The sequence below is a fragment of the Giraffa tippelskirchi genome, chromosome 5, assembly GCF_054371585.1.
Source record: "Giraffa tippelskirchi isolate mGirTip1 chromosome 5, T2T-mGirTip1v1.2.pri, whole genome shotgun sequence".
In the NCBI taxonomy this organism is placed as follows: domain Eukaryota; kingdom Metazoa; phylum Chordata; class Mammalia; order Artiodactyla; family Giraffidae; genus Giraffa; species Giraffa tippelskirchi.
The window spans coordinates 139,049,027-139,068,521 of record NC_137279.1 but is presented as its reverse complement, the minus strand read 5'-3'; the positions used below and the strand labels follow the sequence as shown (position 1 = coordinate 139,068,521).

The 19,495-nt window shown below is 31.7% G+C and overlaps 1 protein-coding gene across 29 annotated transcripts in view; it reads left to right on the top strand.

Annotated features, from left to right (window-relative positions):
* The window catches only part of ADGRL2 (adhesion G protein-coupled receptor L2), a 208,514-nt gene that overhangs the window by 140,116 nt on the left and 48,903 nt on the right, over positions 1-19,495 (top strand). For 24 of the 29 annotated variants that reach the window (XM_081493828.1, XM_081493830.1, XM_081493829.1 and 21 more), the window contains 2 exons: positions 10,064-10,173; positions 16,210-17,010. In XM_081493828.1, the coding sequence (XP_081349954.1) occupies positions 10,064-10,173; positions 16,210-17,010 (911 nt within the window). Of the gene's footprint in view, positions 1-10,063; positions 10,174-15,299; positions 15,312-16,209; positions 17,011-19,495 lie in introns of all 29 variants that reach the window. The other 5 variants (XM_081493848.1, XM_081493849.1, XM_081493846.1 and 2 more) reach the window with 2 other exon arrangements.

Here is a 19,495-nt window from a genome sequence, read left to right as displayed (position 1 = left end):
TTGCATAGCATTTTGTTTTCCAAGAGTTTTCCCTTTGTTGACCATTAACACTATGTATTTCCCTGTCCTCCGGCATTAATGTATCAGTTCAGTTCATATTATTAAGATATTGCTCACTTTTGCTTTTGCATCCCCCTTTCACACAAAACATTTCTATATACTTGTTTATTCTACTGTAAAATAAAAATAATAAAAAACAGTGCATTTAACTGAAAAACAAGTTTGATGAGGAAAGAATGTACTAAAAGTTGTGAAAGATTTCTTACTGAAAGAATTCATTTTGGGTAAAGAACAGCAGTGCTTTCTTGCCTCTTGATTAAAAAAAAAAAAATGAGCACGTACAGAATGTAGTCATTTTAATAAAAAAGCGAAAAAATTTTCCTGAGTCCATTTTAAATACTTTAACAAAATGTTGTATTGTTGTGAACTTTTGCATAGATAGTCTATTTTTAAAAGCCACACCACTAAAAGCCCTATGAATTTGTTTCTGTGCTTTCATTTTGGTTACATAGGAAGTTCTGTGAACATTAGCTGCTGTGCTGGAATCAAAGTGAGGTCTGTAAAAGAAGAAATTTATTAGCTGTCAATTAGACGAGAGATGAATTTCTTTTATATGCAGAGATTTATAATACTGACTAAATGACATCTCATGAAACATCTTAGCAGGCAGAAAAAAATATTTATGGCATAATTTTCCTGTTTGTCAAAATCACATCTAAACCAAGGGTGTTATCTTTAAGGTGAATTTAAAATAGCAACAACAAAAATCTAGTTTACTCAATTTTGCCCTCTAAAACTCCTTTTAGTTGCATGTTCTTTTGCATTATTTCAAACTCTAATCCTCTGAGCGGGCAATTAACAGACCAGAAAAGCCATTTGTGGAAAAGAAGAGCCATAAGAGTGAAAATATTTCTTCACGGAATGATCTTTAAGAAGTAAATAATTACAAAAGGCAAAGATTTTGGATGACCAATCTAAATCTGAAGATAATTAGAAGGAATAGAGTATGAAAATCAAAATGCTTGAAATGTACAACAATTCTCATATCATAACAAGACTAATTAAATATTTAGAAACCAAAAATCCCCTCACAATTTGAGGAAAAATAACCCATGACAAAAGGTCTGTAACTTTGCAGATAATTAGCAAGGGTTATAGAAAGGAAAAACATCACAGATTGGCTCCAAGGCTCTGCAAGGTCATGTCTTATTATGCTGTGTCTTTTATATGGTCTGGTAACAAGTTTCTTGCTAATTTAATCTAACTAGGTCATCCCATAGTGATTTCCCATTTCCCTTGTTAAAAAAATGTGATAGTTTCTGCAAGTACAAACTATAGTAGGTTAAAATTTTTATAAATAATTGCTCTTAATTGATACAGGTCATAATAATTTTATTGAATTATTAAAAGCAGAGGTCTTGAAAATTTGGACTCAGAAGCAGTATTTTTAAAGTACTTCAAATATTTATAGTTTTTATCCTCACTTAAATTATCTTGTTCTTTTCATTAAGTAGTTAGACCTGATGACCCTGTGAATGAACCAGTCTCAGTGGCATGCTTTGTAAATAAATATTTCTTATTTTGCTATTAAAAGCAAGTGCATTTTTGTTGAATGTGCATTTCTACAAACAAGAGATTTTGTACTGGATTAATAAGGCTCTGAGTCCAACGTAATTTGCATTAAACTGACCCCAAGGTCCAGTAAAAACTGCAAGGAATTTCAAAGGTTCCTAAAACATAGAGAGTTGTTTTTAGAAAATCAGCATTGCCATTTCAAAAACCTTATTTTAGTAATTAATGTGGAATTTTTGAGGGGTTGTTTTTGAGTTTCTCAGATGCAAATTTAACTATAAATATTAAAGTATGCATACTTTGTGGTTTTGATTCCTAATACAAAATGATTATGGAAGGTATCAGTTTCATGTTATCCCTGTTTTCAACACAGTAAAAACTAGAATGACAACCTTCTGGATATAAGCCTACATAAGATTTTATATCAAGCTTTTGTTGATTTTCTGTAGGTTACCTGATACTTATTTTTTTCATATTCTATTATTACATATTTGTTACATATGATAAACGTTTTCAGTCAAATAGGTTTATATTTAAAATTGATAGGCCAGAAAAATATTTTGTACTTTTGCATATAGTTATTTAAATAATAAATTGGCTTTTTTATACTTTTATTTCAAATACAGTTGCAAAGATTAAATCACAGTCACAATTTTTAAAAAATTAGGACTATATTTCAAATGTTTGAAAATACCAGTATATAGGAAACTGAATGGAATAAAATTATATTATTTTTTCAAATTATGTATCTATGCGTGTATCAGTATTCAAGTATATTTTCCTAGAGATTAGAGTAGCAACTTCATTACAATAATTCAGTTTCATTTCAAGGATTTTAGAACACTTTAGAAAGCACAATATATAATTCTTTGAGTGTAACATCCTAACATGCCTAAAGAATTAAATACTATATGATGGATAGAAATCTTCCACAATACACAAATTATTAAATAAATTATGAGAACATAGTTATGTGACAAATGGGAACATTACTTTAGAAGACCTCTTTTTTATCATATTAATTACACATCATTTAGCTTCCTAATGTTATGTTTATGTAGCAATTAGTTAAGCTCACAAATCATCATTAATAAATATTTAAAGAAAGCAGGACCCACTTTCCTTAGCTATTCAGAATGGAAGTTTAGGTGATAAAAGAGCATTTCATTATACAGTTTAAAAGAAAGACTTGATTTAACATTCAACTCAGTTTCCCTCTTTTATCTGTGAGGATCATTGTAACCTTATATTTTGGATCATAACTTCTTTTTATCCCCACAGTTTATTTGATTTCTTTGTTTGAGCAAATTTATTTGGGAACTTAACTATTCATGTTTTAAGGTAATCTGCTATGTGTGTAAAAAATATACTCTAAATATGGACTCAGAAAGACAGGGTCCTAGTGCCTAGAGTACTGCATTCCTTGTCATTTGGAATTGTAGCGCATGAAAAAGTTATTTGGAAGATAAAGGGTACTTTTTCCTCCACCCTTTAAATTAGATCTGTCTCCTTAGTGTTGTATTATTGGCTTTCGTGATACAAAACTCTATCCAAATTGACAGAATTCTCTGAGAATCAGGTACAGCTGATTGAAGCAGAATTAGATGTTTGATGTTTATTTTCTAATAACTATGTTTATTTACAAGCAGCAATAATCAGATTAACCATTCATCATTCTTCATTCAAAAGCAACTACTGAATTGTTATTATGTACCAAGCATATAATCACCTCCAATAAAAATGTATAGCTTGACAGTGACCTTTTTTCTTTATTTTCATTTTATTTTTTTGCCTCTCTAGTAACGTTTGTAAATTTTAAAAATTTGTGTGCTTGAAGATAATAAAATTTACTTATTGACATATGATAATTTTTTGGTAATTGAGACTCAAGAATGAATATCATTTCTAGTCTGTTAATTAGGGAACAGGTTTATAGTATCAGCTGTAGGCGTTCTGTCCAGTTAGAAAAGTGCAGATTCCCCCTTTTGGATGTGGTTTAAACTCTTCCAAAGTACCCCTGTGAATGTGGTGTTTACATTTGGCTCTTTGGAAAAGAATATCATCACATACAACCATTGTACCTTGAAAGATTTTATTTCATCTCCAGAAGGTATCTCAAGAAAGAAACAGACTTTTTATTACTCATATTTTATAATTGAATTTAAAAAATAACAGATACCACTAAGAGATTGAAATTACTGGAGCAGTCTACACTACACATACATTCTCAATAAAAAATTGGTCTAATTCTAAAGAGTGACTCCAAATTTCAGCAAACACTAATTTTTAGTTTGTGTCATGATACACTGAGCTTTTCTGTTGAATGCTGGAGTATTTGTTCAAGTCAGTAGATTTTGCATTTTTAATCTTCCTTAGAATTGTGGTGAATAATGGCCCCTGGCAGGAGATAATAAAATTTTCTTAATTTATATTTTCAAGCAGAAGCATCAATGGAAAATGGCATCCTATGGCCTGGAGACATAGCTCTAGAGCAAGTTTCAGGGGAGATGCAATAATAATGCAGTGGCATCGAAACGGGAGTGATGGGACACTGAAGAAGTAATTTAAGGAAGAAAAGAGAATGTACCAAAGCTTTATTGTAGCATATCTAATGATCTGAGGAAGATTCCCAATGGTTTTTGGAGCATGACTGGAGAGACTAATGTTATCTTGCCAAAACAGAAACCCCTGCTTAATCAGCAGAACAAGACTATTGATTAAAACACCTCTCACAATAGATTACACTTGGAATCTCATCTCCATACTTTGCACTTGGTAAAGTGTAATAATGAGCAGAAGATAATCAAAAGAAGAGTAAAAGCAATTTGTTGGGCATTGTACAATTCAAAATTAGAGTTGGAAAGGAAACAAATTTGCTGACTACTTCAGCCTGTTTTTAAAGCCATACACAGGAAATCATAAGGGAAATACAGGGAATGCTCTGGAAGAACAAAAGATGTTCTGTACCTTTAAGGTTTGCAAATCTATGTCCAGTTTATATAAAGGAGTACTTACTCGTATTATTGATATTTTTATTGTTATTGGTAGTTCATATTTGTTGAGGGATTCTGCAAAGGGTTTGCTTACATTATCCTATTTAACCTTAATGACAAACTTCTAAAGGAGGTATTATGGTTTACAGATAAGATAGCTAAGGTTGAAAGGTTTAATACATTGCTTATACACTCACAGTTAAGTAAGCAACAGGGCTGGAACTAAAACCTCAATTCTGTTTTATTCTAAAGCCTCTGCTTTTAAGCACTAATCTCCCCAATTAGCAAATAATTTTGCTTCTGAACAGAGTCAAATGATACGGTATGCTGATGATTTTTATATACTTTATTCTCAGATTATAATAAGTAATGTGTGTACTGTTTGTTCTTTCATTTACAGTTTTAAAAGATTAAGGAAAGCAGCATATTAATAGTTTGTTTACATTATTGATGTTTCATTAGAGATGAAGCACAACTGTCCACAAAATAAAAAGATGATGTTTCTTCAAAATACCACTGTTAATCTCTATTGATGATTTCTAAATAATTTCCATATACTAGTATGTAAATTAATGATAATACATATTTATAAAAGACATTTTTATCAATTACACATGTTTCTTGGCAACATTTATCTTTAATTTCAAAAAATACTATGGACATCTTAGAATTTAATTTTGAAACCTAAGAACATTGACTACCTCTAAAAAATAAAATAGACTTATAATACTTTGAACTTCTTACCATCTGCTAATTGTGATGGTTAAAAGATACTCTAGATATTCCTGAAAGTATTTTTCTCTTACATACTGTTCACAAACCTAGACAATATCACTGACTTTAAATATCATACTCTAAGTTTTGCTAATAAGCAGGTATATTGGTACTCTATTGTACATGGAAAGTAAATTCTAATAGACCATTAATCTCTAAAATTTTTTGTTTTATTTTCTTCAGCTTTTGAGATGTACATTTAGCTTTATTTTTGAATATAATTTTTCCCATTAGAGTAGAAAGACAGGAATGCGTTTCTAAATAATTTTTTAAATTCAGATGTTTTGCTCCATTTAAAGCAGCTCTATGGCCTTTAAAGCAGGATTTTGGATTTTCTGTGTGTGGTGGGTGATGGGTTTTATGATTAAAATGTAAATTTTATGAATATTAGTATCAGAAATAGTTATATCCTGGTATCTCAACTTGATTATGTTACCAAATATTTATTATTAGATTTATTTTACTTGCATATGGAATTCTGAAGATGAGTGTTACATTATTACATATTTTAGGTTTGAAAATTAGAGGAAGAGATATTTAATATGATAGTCAGAAAGTTGTAACCTAAAATAATGTATAGAAATAATAATATAGGTGATTTTTTAATGGTGCTTTTAAACCAGTAATGTGAAATAATGTGTAGCCTTTTACCTGTACATGCCAACTTTTGGAAATTTTTGGAAATGTCGTTAGAACATTAAACATGACTATATGCTTAGAATTTGAGATTGAGTACATATGTAGTTTTACATTTACTTATTCGATGATGTTAAATTATATATTATATCCAAGAAATTGGTTAAAGGTAAATTTTTGGAAGGACTATCTTTACATCCCTTGAGTTCTTTCTAAAAACAATAAATAGTATGTTTTCCCATAGTTGAGCTACTTTATTAAAATGTATTTGAATAGATAAGTCAAAGGTTAAATATAGAAAAATTTACAGTGTTTTCATTGGGTTTTGATTTGATTTCTGTTACTTTTAATGACATCTTGTGTCTAGGAAACATAACATATTTTTACAGATTACCAAAAATTTTATTTCCAGGTGTATTTAGTGTTAGATATTTTCATTAGCTAGGAAAAGATTACACTTTCCCTCTGTTGTTGAAAATGGGCTCAACATGTGATATACACATGTACTTAGAATTTGTACTTATTTTTACTTATCAAGGGATCCTTGATTCTTATGATTAAAATTAGCAACAGAAGATATGTTAACATTGTAAACTGTACCATGTACTTGCTGCATAAATCATATTCATCACTAAAGGCTTTTCTATGTCACTTGTATTTTATTAAGGTTTATAGAGCAAAAGCATGTGTTCCCATATATAATCTAGCCTGTACTAAACCTGCCTCTAACACAGTTTTCCCCATAAATCAGAATCATCAGTGGAACTAGTTAAAGCAGATTGCTGGATACTAGCCTCCAGAGTTTCTGAGGCTGTTAGTCTTTGGTGGAAGCTGAGAATGAATTTCTAACAAGATCCCAGTTGATGCTCCTTGTCTGACAACCGCATTTTGAGAACCAGTGCTTTAACTATCCTAACTCATTGTGTATCCTTACAAACATCTAATAAAATAAGTTCAATTATTTAAAAGCTGAAGTATTTCTTTATGAGAACAGTAATTCCATTTCCTTCAAGTCATAATTAAAGTCCACCTATTTAAAAAACCCAATTTATCCTCTTCTGCCTTGTTCTTCTTCATACTGAATTTTTATGTTTCACATTTAAGAAAAGTATAAATTTTTAACAGAATGAGTCCCTATGGTATTACTAAATATACTTTCATTGTTCATATAGCCATACCTTTATGATAAATCTTTTTCTCTGGAGGAAGAGAGAGAAACACAAGCCTGGAAATGTTCTTAGGGCTGAGAATGCAAACAGCTGAATGCCTTTCCTTTCTGGGCTTAGTTGTGACTTTTTATTTTCATTAGAATGAAAACTTGAAGCTGAGCAGTTGGTGGGAATTTATTTTGCCTCTTTGGCTAACTAATTGCTTTCTTTTTCCCTGTCTTCTTAAATAATAGCAGTTTGTAGCTTTACAGCCTTACTAACAGCGTAATGGTGAGGGAATTTTCGGATTTTTCTTAGTACTAACAGCTCACATAGGGTGTTTCCTTTTTCCTTGTTCCCTTACACTTTCTGTATTTGGAAACTTAAGACTACTTGCTTCATTCATAAAAGAATGTACATAGTCTGTATTTTTATTTCCATCGTTTGGCCCCCTAAGATTTTAGGTTTTCTTTCCCATCAATCAAGATACTGATATGCAAATCTGATATTCTTGCACCTTTGTGTTCCTCTTCTTGCTGACCCTTTACTATTTTAGTACCCATAGTCCTTTTTTTTTTCCTCAAGATTATTTTCTTGCACTTCTGATATGTAAAACAAACCTTTTTGACATCTTAGGAGGCTGTGACTTCTAGAAATCTATATAACTGTATTTGTAGGAACTCCATTTGAAGTTTCTTAACGGTAATTTTACTGAAACACTTAGCCCTAAAACTAGTACTTTTTGCTGTCTTGTGCAATGTGATTATTAAGTGAAATAAAAATTATGTGATTGATATAAATTATTATAATTGCATGTGACATTAATTTGAACTTGTAATTGTGATCAAGTGACTAATGCAAAGTTATTCAGAAAAAGTAAATATGAGCAATTATTTTTCATTTTATGCTGTTTATCTTCTTTTAAACGAATTAATGGAAGCAAGACTACTTATCTCTTATATACTTCCTGCAAACATATTGTGACATTGATTGTTATTTTATCAGGTTTCTATCATGAATATATTTTGAATACATATTAAGACCATTTTTATAAATATTAAAACATGGCAGAGCTTTGTTGAGTGACTATAAAATGTATATAGAAGGGTTATCTAACCCACAGGAGTTTAGATTTCTTTGTTTTTGAGAAGTTTGATAGTGAGATAAAGGGAGGATCTTTGTTGGTATGAATAAGTACAAGCAAGGAAATTAAAGATTTTAATTTTTGATGGGGACCAGGTTAGTGGTTGAGAATTCCTGAGATCAAGAAACTTTAAAAGAAATGATGAACTCTTATGAAATTTAAGAAGAAAATGAACCCGTTGAAATAATAGACATTAACCTATTGAGAAATCTTAAATCCATTTGTGATTTAAAATTTTAGGATATCAAAATTTTCCATGAGTCACATTAAAATAATTCATTTACACTAAATGGAGAAGCACTGGCAAATTTCTTTAAATGATTGAACCATTTAAGAGAAGTACTGAATAAAGAGATTTGTGCATTACTTTAATATTTGTATAGTCAATTTTAGTTATAATTTACTTAATAGTTAAAGCATCCACTTGAAGTTCATTTTATTATAGCTTGACTTATAAAATTTGCATAATTGATCCTATAGAAGTTTTGAGGTCTTGCTGCTCTGCAGGGAGAATCAACCTGGTTTGAGCTGAAGTGGCTCTAAGGTGCATGACTTACATACCTACTCCTCTCTGACACAGTTCTCCTTCCCCTTACTTGAATTAATTGTGCTAAAAACCAGGCTGCGTTTTCATTCTTTATTTTCCATTCTGTAGTCTAGTAGTGCATTATGGAATGTCTCACACTCAAATTATTTAGTAAATTTTGTTAAAATGCTCTTGTTCTGCTTGCTTTGTCTTCCTAATTTATATACTAACAGAAAATATGGTAAGAACCCTGCGAACATTCCATTGGGTTGTAATCAGGTTAAATTTAAAAGAAATTAAATTAAAACTAAATTTAAAAGAAAGTTAAATTTAAAAGAAATAGTTCTTGCCTTTATATAGCTTATAACAAGATCATTGGGACAAATTCATAGAACTTAAATAATCATCTTGCCTGGAATTCTAACTTAATTCAAATAGTCTCAATGACAATGAATTATTGACAACACAAAATAAGAAAATACTTCCAATAGAAATAAATAGGGCATTCCAGGCCTCATGTTAGTGACATTCTTTTTAATGTTGTATTTCAGGGAGTACTAATTAAGAAAAAGTGACTGTATAATCATATATTGAAAATATAAGTATTGATCTGTGAAAATAGTAAGTGTAACGCAATGCTTAGACACTCAGTATGTACCAGGCTCTCTGCTAAATGCTTTCAATGCATCCTATAGGTAGGCCAAAAGCATGGAAGGTGTATCTTTGGCCTGGTATCTGGTATTCAAGAGTGTATAAGTATCTGTAATAGAACACAACACAAAAACCTGGTTTAGAGAATAAACTTAAAAACCTGGCTCTTCCTTTAATATGTTTTCAAAATTTATTTCCACACTGTTCATTTTATGACTCCATGTTTTGTTTAGTTCCATTCTTCTAGTTCAATATCATTTTTAAGTGCAATTTTAATTCTTAAATATAGTAGGAAACCAAGTAAACTTGTTTTATTTTCAGTACATGTTGAACATGTCAGAAACTTCAATTAAAATGTATACTAAAATAACAGAAAACTATCAGTAATTTTCTTTTTATTTCCAGTAAAAATTCATTGTGTCCATGATACAGAGGTATGACAACATAAATAAAATAGGACTTTTTGTAACTCTTTACAGTAAGCTATTATAAGTTGAATTTTTAAAATTTATGGTACTAGTTGCTTAAAGACAATATGGATCAGCTCTCTATCATATTTTTTAGTAAGAATAAACAAATACATTATTGTTACACAAGTTTGATTTGTTTTGTTTTCCAGGTGCAACAATCGAACACAGTGTATAGTAGTTACTGGGTCAGATGTATTTCCTGATCCGTGTCCCGGAACATACAAATATCTTGAGGTCCAATATGAATGTGTCCCTTACAGTAAGTATGAAGTTTGTATTTTTCACTTTCTACAGCATTTCTCGTTGATGCTGAAAGAGGACCCATGTGAAAGAAGCATATGTTTATGGCCTACAAAACTATTATGCATGCAGAGCACTAACAGACTTGGGCCTCCAATTAGCTTCATGAAGTGTGGAAGGAAGCCATAGTGTGAAGCTGGCCAAGTGTCTGTCTGTGTTCTTAAGTGTTTGGCTTTTAAGGCTAGTGTTTTTCCAGAAAACAAACTTGAATTAGCTATTCAATAGGGCTGATAGAAATCTGTACTTTTGCCCAATACCAGTTGCTGACAAATTGGTTTGGCTCACAGTTTTCTAAAGAAGGAATTGACTTCAGTTTTAATAGTAAGCTACTTGAATGGCTACCTGCTGTTGTGGTAACTTGAATGCCTGGTAAAAGCTACCACTGCAGTTAACTGAGGCAAGTGCTTTCCTTTTTGTCCCTTGTTCTTAAACGAGCAGTCCTTGACCAGATTCAGTGATAAAATCTTAACTCTAAATAAAATAGATGTAACAAGTATGTAACACATGTTGTTAATTTCTCAACATCCATTTTTAGTAATACCCTTTAGCAGGATATTTAAAATTTAATTGGAAACTTCATAAGTAGGCTTTAGCTAATAGTGTAATTTTGTGTAGTTTTCCTCCTAACCTCAGAATTCATACTTATAAATTGTATTCTGCATTTTCAGTAGGAAAAAGCACTTTAGACAATTAAAAAGATTAAGTATATTACCTCATTTTTATCAGCTAATTTGTTTGGTATTGTTCTCATCACCTTTACTTTTTAAATTAAAGAAAAATATATATATATGTATGTCATGTCACCTTAATTCATAGGCATTTGAGTTAAGAATTCTTTAGCAGAAATTTTATTGATTTGCTTTAGGAGGACTTCCCTCCTTAAAAAAAAGATGGACTCAAAACTAATAGTGAAATTGCTCTTTCCAGAACCTTAAAAACCAGATCACTAGTTCTGATAGATTCGTATGCTTAAACTATCAATATTTCCGAAAACAAAGGGCCAATTTTAGATAGCTATGCTATGTCCAATATGGTAGTGATACATTCTTACACATCCCGTGAAGGTGCTGTCTCTCTTCTCTGCCCGCAGTTTTGATAAATTGCCTTTTTGTGAGGAATCAGTTAAAGGCCAAACACAGATTATCTTTTCTTTTCATTCCTGCTCTGTGTTCCTGTGTTACCGTGAAATGGATGCTTTTTATATTTTCAGTATTTTCTATACCGTTTGTAGGATTGGAAGCCTACTGAGTGCACTGATCTTTATATCATTTCTCCTGTGTGTAGTGTTGGTGGCTCACATAGTCATTCTCCTGTGCCACTAGAGGAACATTGTATTCTTTGGAGCTAACCAAAATTTTGTTCCATAAAGTCACTTTCACCTGAATTTAGCATGGTTTCTGTCCTCAAGTTAGAAAAGGAATACAGCATCCATTCTCACACAGTGGAATCAGTCAGAGCTGCCAAGAATTGTCTCTCTGGAGCCAGTTCCTGTAACCTAGTCTATAGATCAAGAACAGTGTTAAGAAAATATTATTTTCAGACTTTTAAGTTATTTCTTGTGCTTTTTAAGAAAGGAAAGTGTGGATATCTTCTGGAACATCTAACTTTCAAAATTTTACTTTTTCAGTTCTCCAGAAGTGTTGTGCATTGTGCACCAAACTTGCAAATAGCTATTCTTGAGAGAAGTATTTGTTCTTTTTAGAGTTTGTCCTTTAAAAAAAAAAAGATAGTAATCAATTTGCTGTTACCTTTCTAGATATTTGCACGAAGCAGAAATAAGTCTATGGTTTTGTAGAAACTACTCCTTGCTAAAGAATAGAAGTAATTATACTTCCTATATACCGTACAGTGGTGACACACTATAAATTCCAGGACTTTCACTGCCAATGATCTTTTTAGATAGTTTTGATCTTATTTTGGGTCTGTATATCTCCTCAATCTCTTTTCCCCATTTTCCTCTCCTTTTTTTCCTCATGCTTCTGTCTGTTATATTCATCTCTCATACTTGCTTTTATTTTAATCTCCTAGCTCTCACTTTTCCCTTGTTTTAGTAGTGTTTTAGTATGTTGTAATGTTTGCATACTCCTTTTACCCTTTGCTTAGTTGATAAAAACTGTCACCATCAAATAGCATTTACTATGTGTCTGTTGTCACCTGGCTTTATGCCACTTTCTATCCTGAGCAAATGCCTCAGGAACATATCCATCCCAAACTATTTTCTCTTGGTTTAAAAACAAAAATTCAGAAATTTTCCATGATCTCTGAAAACTTTATAATAAATTTATGCAACAGAGTCCATTATACATATTATAGTTTGTTTTACTTTGTATGTTTATAGACTGACACATGTATTATATTTGATTAGTAATTGAATGAATATGTGTTTAAAACAAGTCATAAGGATCCTATAGGATAAAGGAGAGTAATCAAATTAGAATTTCCATCTTATAGGCACAATTTGGTTTTGATTTTTGAACCCTCTTATTTCAAATTATCGTTAAGTTTTTAAAATTATACCATAAATTTAGCTGTAAGTTTTATTTGATGAGTAAAAATCTTTTACTATTGATTGTGTCATTATTAATGAATAAACATAAGATTATTCAGAGTGAAATAGTGTGTCACTTCGGATACAGAGTATGTAGGTTTTGTTTGGGTCAATTTCTTGTCTTCAAAACTATGTCCTCCACTGATGTTAGTGAGTCATGTTTATGTTTGTTCTATAGCATAGTAAATGTATTGTTATGAATTAATTCATACAGCCTCTTAAGACAAGTTGCAGTATATATTTGCAATGAAAATACTAATTTCATTAATTTTGTTGCATTTTTCTGGGTTGATGAAATTTTGACTAATTTGACAGAGCTATATATCCTTTAGGTTGTCATAAAAATCATAATTTGAGGTCTTTTGTTTTAAATATCCATATTTTTTGCACCTTATCAATCATCAAAAGTTTTAATTTAGTTTTACTTTTACATTTGGATGTTACTTCTCAGTTTTCATTAAAATTATAGATTATATATAGTATATAGTCATTTTATTTTTTATATAATTGATACCAGTTAAATCATAAATGAAGTCTTACCTATTTAATATTTTGCATAGTAACTGTACTGTCAATTTAGTGTATCAAATAATAAAACTAACTCAGCCATTTTCAATTAATGGAAAACAAAGTATACTTTCTACATCCTTTATTGAACTTGTTTTAATTTCTGTTTTAAATGCATAACATATTTTAAAATTAATTATTTCCATTCTTTACATTTAATTGATTTATTTGAGTGAAATCATCCTTTCTTAAAAGGAAAGAATATAGCTGTATATAGAGTTAGTCTGAGCAGACTCACCACTAATGATTTCTTTTATCCTTATTTTCCCACCACGCCCTTCCATTATTGATTCTAAGCAGGTATAATATTGCTCTTCACTGAGCAGTAATTTTAGGACTAGTGGTTAATAAAGAAAAGAATTGTTCCATGTCAGTAACACTGAATTTCATTTTTACTGGATGTAGTCAGATTTACTCATTAATAAAGTAAGTATGTTTCCTGAAAATAGTTAAATAGACCAAGTTGGATTGGGGCAGGGTCTCTTAATGTGGAAGGTTTCCTATGACAAAACTCATTTTTCCCTAAGGTATTTCGGGAGGTCAGTATTTAATCTTGATGAATTATTGCAATTTAAGAAAAATTAATCAAGCTAAGGCATCTTAATGAAATGTGCAACTGCAGTATCTTTGAGTAATCCATTTGGAGATATAGTATTAGCACACCCTAATGCATTTTAATAAGGGAAGAGGGGGAATCACACACATTAATCTGATCACTTTATGAAATTCAGGCAACATACTTCAAAGCCTACATACAATCTAAAATGATATTTATAGTTCATAATTATTTGAATACTGTTTACCAGTAAGGATGTTGTATAGCACACTTCCTAACTGCATAATCTATTTCTTTAAACATCTTGAAGGGAGGATATTTTCTCCTGTAACTCTACTAATCAGGTTTGTTTTATGAAAGCATTTACCTTTCATGGGGTCTGTGGAAATCAAGGTATTTGCTTTGAATGCTCAGTATGATTGTTGCATGCTAGCTTGCTTTTGTGTAAATTGATGATGGTAGACAATGTCATAATAAGCTAACCATAATTCTTTCTTCCTTTTTCTCCTTGCCTACTGTGCTTGCTTTTTCCTTGTATGTATTTTGCTTACTTTTTTTTTAATAGACTTTGTATTACAAGTTTGGGAAATGTGATGTAGAGAATTTAATGAGGATTTTATAATATAAAGTAAATATATGTGTAAATAAGTAAAGTTACTAATTACAGTGGAGAGGAAAAGTATATTACCTTACCCCACCCTTCAATATAAATATTGGGATAAAGGGTGAGGCTTATATATTCCTGAAAAGGAGGCTAATTTTTTATAGTTAAGATGGTTTTTTCTAGAAGCAGAAAATTTAGTAGAAAAAATTGAAACATACTGAGCTGCATAATTATATATTTCTTCTTACATAAGTACCTTTGAAAAATGTAAAAATATCAGTATTCATTACATTTGACCTGAGCTTCAAAATTGAATTGCCATTTTATAAACATATATCCTTGTTGTTATATTTACCTAATTTTAGTCAGCTTGATAATGAGTTCACATGATAAGATAAATGGAAATAATACACCTATGCATGCAGTTGTGTCTGTAGCATACCTGTTTAAAGTAAAACTTAGTAAGAATGCTGAGTGACTTTGGAAAGGAAGAGTCTGTATACCACGCATTAGTGAAGAGTTTCATTATTTATTCAGGTACACTAAATGAAACAACATGCCAACATATTTGTATTGCCTCCTTAATCTACTAAAATGATTGATCCATGTTCTTTTATGTAACTTTAGTATCTTTCTCCTGCTAGGTTTTCCTGTTGTGTGTTTCTCTTTATCCAAAGTAGTGCAGCTCTTATTCTTCCTATATTTAGCATCTATTACGAATTCAGTCTTAGAATAATAGTCAATTTATTTTAATCTTTTTTTCTTTTTTCCTTGCACTTTTTTTTTTTCTTCCGATGCTTAAAATAGAAGTGGAGCAAAAAGGTAAATAATGTATACAGTTTGAACCCCAGCTCCTTGTTATGTGCCTTATGGATGTTACTTCCTCCCTTCCCTTCCCCCACAACATTCCTGACATTAAAATACAATCAGCAGGATCTCATAAATGCACCTCATAAAGAAGTCTACTGTTTACATTGAAATTATATGACTGCTAAATCTGGTGATGGGGTAAAATTTCTGAAGTCGGCGAGGGGGAGCTGTCGTTTCTCTGTTTCTTTTCACCCTTTACCTCTTTTTCTGACACCCTTGGATATTTTATTATTAAAGTGTCATCTTGCCTGGCTTCCAGAACCCTCTCCATAGCATGCGATGGTTACAGGGTCTCCTGGTCGTTTCATCACTGCTTTCCTTGTATTTACTTTTCTCGGCTTCTAATTGCATTTTCTGAATATTTATGTTCCTTCAACTGAAGTACTTTTGTTTTCAGTCTAACTTCCGTAGAAGTTCTAAATAAGCCTTCACACTGGACGTTTTGTTTTATTTGCTTTATTTTGGTGTTTTGCTTTTGGGGGTTATAAGTGGGGTAAGGGAGGGAGGGTACAAAGTTTGGTCTAAAAGTACTTTGTTCACTTTTATGCACAAAGCACAAAGTTTTAAAGCATAAAAGAACTGCAAGATAAAACACATAGCAAAAGTATAAATTGTTAGCTCAATTATGAATGATCTTAAACTTTGGCTTGTATTTGTGAAAATAAACTTGTGCACTGATTATGGCAACTTGAGGAAAGAAAGGTAGTATTTGTCTTAAGTATAAATTTTGGTAAAATTAAATGTTAATAAGGTGAATTTTTCTCTTTTGATCTATAATCTTTGAAACTTATGCTTGCTTGTATAATCTTTTAACTTTGCTTAATTTTTGTTTTTTCTCTGTGAATGTTAGTTTTTGTGTGCCCTGGGACCTTGAAAGCAATTGTGGACTCACCATGTATATATGAAGCTGAACAAAAGGCAGGTGCTTGGTGCAAGGACCCTCTTCAGGCTGCAGATAAAATTTATTTCATGCCCTGGACTCCCTATCGTACTGATACTTTAATAGAATATGCATCTTTAGAAGATTTCCAAAACAGTCGCCAAACAACAACCTATAAACTTCCAAATCGAGTAGATGGTACTGGATTTGTGGTATATGATGGTGCTGTCTTCTTTAACAAAGAAAGAACAAGGAATATTGTGAAATTTGACTTGAGGACTAGAGTTAAGAGTGGAGAGGCCATAATTAACTATGCTAACTATCATGATACTTCACCATATAGATGGGGAGGAAAAACTGATATTGACCTAGCAGTTGATGAAAATGGCTTATGGGTCATTTATGCCACTGAGCAGAACAATGGAATGATAGTTATTAGCCAACTGAATCCATACACTCTTCGATTTGAAGCAACGTGGGAGACTGTGTATGACAAACGAGCTGCCTCAAATGCTTTTATGATCTGTGGAGTCCTTTACGTGGTCAGGTCAGTTTATCAAGACAATGAGAGTGAAACAGGGAAGAATGCAATTGATTATATTTACAATACCCGATTAAACCGAGGAGAATATGTAGATGTTCCCTTCCCCAACCAGTACCAGTATATTGCTGCAGTGGATTACAATCCAAGAGATAACCAACTCTATGTGTGGAACAATAACTTCATTTTACGATATTCTCTGGAGTTTGGTCCACCTGATCCTGCCCAAGGTAAAAATTTTACTTGCTAATGCTTTTATCTTTTTTAAAGAGTTTATTTTTAAGACTTAATTTATCCCTCTTTATTTTCTTCCCCTTTTCGTAGTTAAAGGGCAAGTGATAATATTGTGGCATTTCAAATTGTCATATAGTGTGTACAGTTTAGCCTTATTTTGGTCCATTTTCTTTTTCTGAATTTCTTTTAAATGTTGGTTTCAAAAAATTGTAGCATCCTTCGTCAGTTTAGATTTCCATTGCTAAAAATGTATTGCCAACTACAAACCTGTTAGCTTTGTGTGTTTTTTTCTACCTGACTTCTGAATTGATTATAATCAGTGTGCAGACCTCTTAACTTCTTGGCGCCAGTGGTTAAAGGAAATGTGTGTTAGGAAGTCCCAGGAGAATTGCTAGGCTTGATGTATAGTGCCAGGCATAAGTGTTCTAAAGTTTTGGTGTCTGCTGTCTCTAGATCATCATGTAAAATTACACATTTTTATTTCCCAATAAATCTGTGATGGTATTAGGTCAATATTTCTGGACTTTAACTGTTACACATGGACTTTGCACTAGATGATCCCAAGTATTGCTTTATGAAGACAGTTCTGCTAGCATTTTTAAAATTTGTGTTCTCTTTAGGTATCTTTATAAAGGATCATTACTTTATAAATCTTTGGAAATATATTTTAGTTTGTCAAGTTACTTCAGTTCTACAGTAAACAAGTTTTGAGGGTAAATTAAGTTTTGAATTTTCATTAAAATAAGATTATCTCATACTCATGATAAAAGAATGACCTCTTAATATATTATTTTGCAGTTTGCCTAATTATAAGTCTTTTCTAGTTGAACAATAATATTTGTGTTTAAAAGATCTGAATTATTTTTTCAATTTTCTGAGTTAATTGAAATTTTCACATGGTTGAATTACTTCAGAATTGTAGGAACCATAATGTTCTTTGGAGTAACTAAATCAATCTCTTCAACAAGGTGGAACAGGAACTAATATCTTTTTCCTCTGTTAAAGCAGTATACAACCACATGCTTAAACACAGCTACATATACTTATACGTATTTTAAGGAATAATGTAATTTTTAAGCCAGTTAATAAGTAAGTGACTTAGTAAGTCACTAGGTCCTAAATATTGTCTTAGGGTTAGGACCTCAAAAGCATGAGCCTTTGTAGTTGAATTTCTAATTTGAGTTATAGAATATGAAATATGTGATTTTTCTTCATACCAGAGGGCAATAATGACATGCCTTATTGCTGTGCTGTGCTATGCTTAGTCACTCAGTCATGTTCGACTCTTTGTGACCCCATGGACTGTAGCCCTCCAGGCTCCTCTATCCATGGCGACTCTCCAGGCAAGAATACTGGAGTGAGTTGCCATGCCCTCTTCCAGGGAATCTTCTCAATCCAGGGATCACACCCAGGTCTCCCACACGGCAGGCAGATTCTTTTATCATCTGAGCCACCAGCGCAAGCCCTCTTTTACTTTAATTTATGTATATCTAGAATTTGTTGGCTTGAAATTGTAGCAGTGTACCATTGTTAAACTTTCAACAATGAAATCTTCCATTAGGTCATGAAAATCTTTATTGATATTATCTTAGTATCCTTTATTTTTAAATTCAGACATATCTTTTTCTCTTGAGGCCAGCAATTTGGGATAGTTTCTATATCTCAGTTGTTTTCCTAAAAGTTAGTACCATGCTTCTCTCTTATCCTATAGTTTTGTAAAAGGCAAAGTTCAGTAATTAAGAGAACTTGACATTGTAAAAGGGTCTCTCCTGGTGGCTCAGTCGGTAAAGAGTTTGCCTGCAATGCAGTAGTCCTGGGTTCAATCCCTGGATCTAAAAGATCCCCTGGAGAAGTAAATGGCAAGCCACTGCAGTATTCTTGCCTGGAGAACATGTATTAATCTGTTTTTGTAACCTGTATTACCCTCACAGTTGTTAAATGTTTCTTGGGTAGCAGTAAATCTCTTCCCCTCCATTAGGAAAAAAAGTAAAAAAAAAAAAAATTTTTTTTAATGCTGATTCATAATTAAATAACTCCTAAAGTTGAGTACAGGTTGATTCAGCTCAACAAGGAATCATTGCCCACCTCCTTGTCACAGCACTTCATGGAATACAAGATGAGTAATAACGTCACTTTCCTCACGTGGCATATGTTCTAGTAAATAATTTGACCAATTTCAGATGAAAGAATCTTTGATAATTTGGGTGCTTTTTGGAAAAAGCAGTTACTAGCTTTGAAAATGAGAAACTGCCACATATGGTAGCTTTATTCCTACAGCAGTGTTGTGTTATCCAAAGTTGCCATTCTTATATATTCTCAGAAGGGAAAAGTCCATACTGACTTCTTATTAAACCCTTAGTGGTAAAAAGTTTTATCTGACCTAAATTTTTCTTGTTGATATTTGAAGCATATTCTCTTATTTCCTTGCTCTTTATAACTTATCTTCAAATGCTTTTAGAGAGACTCCTACGTCGCTCGTCC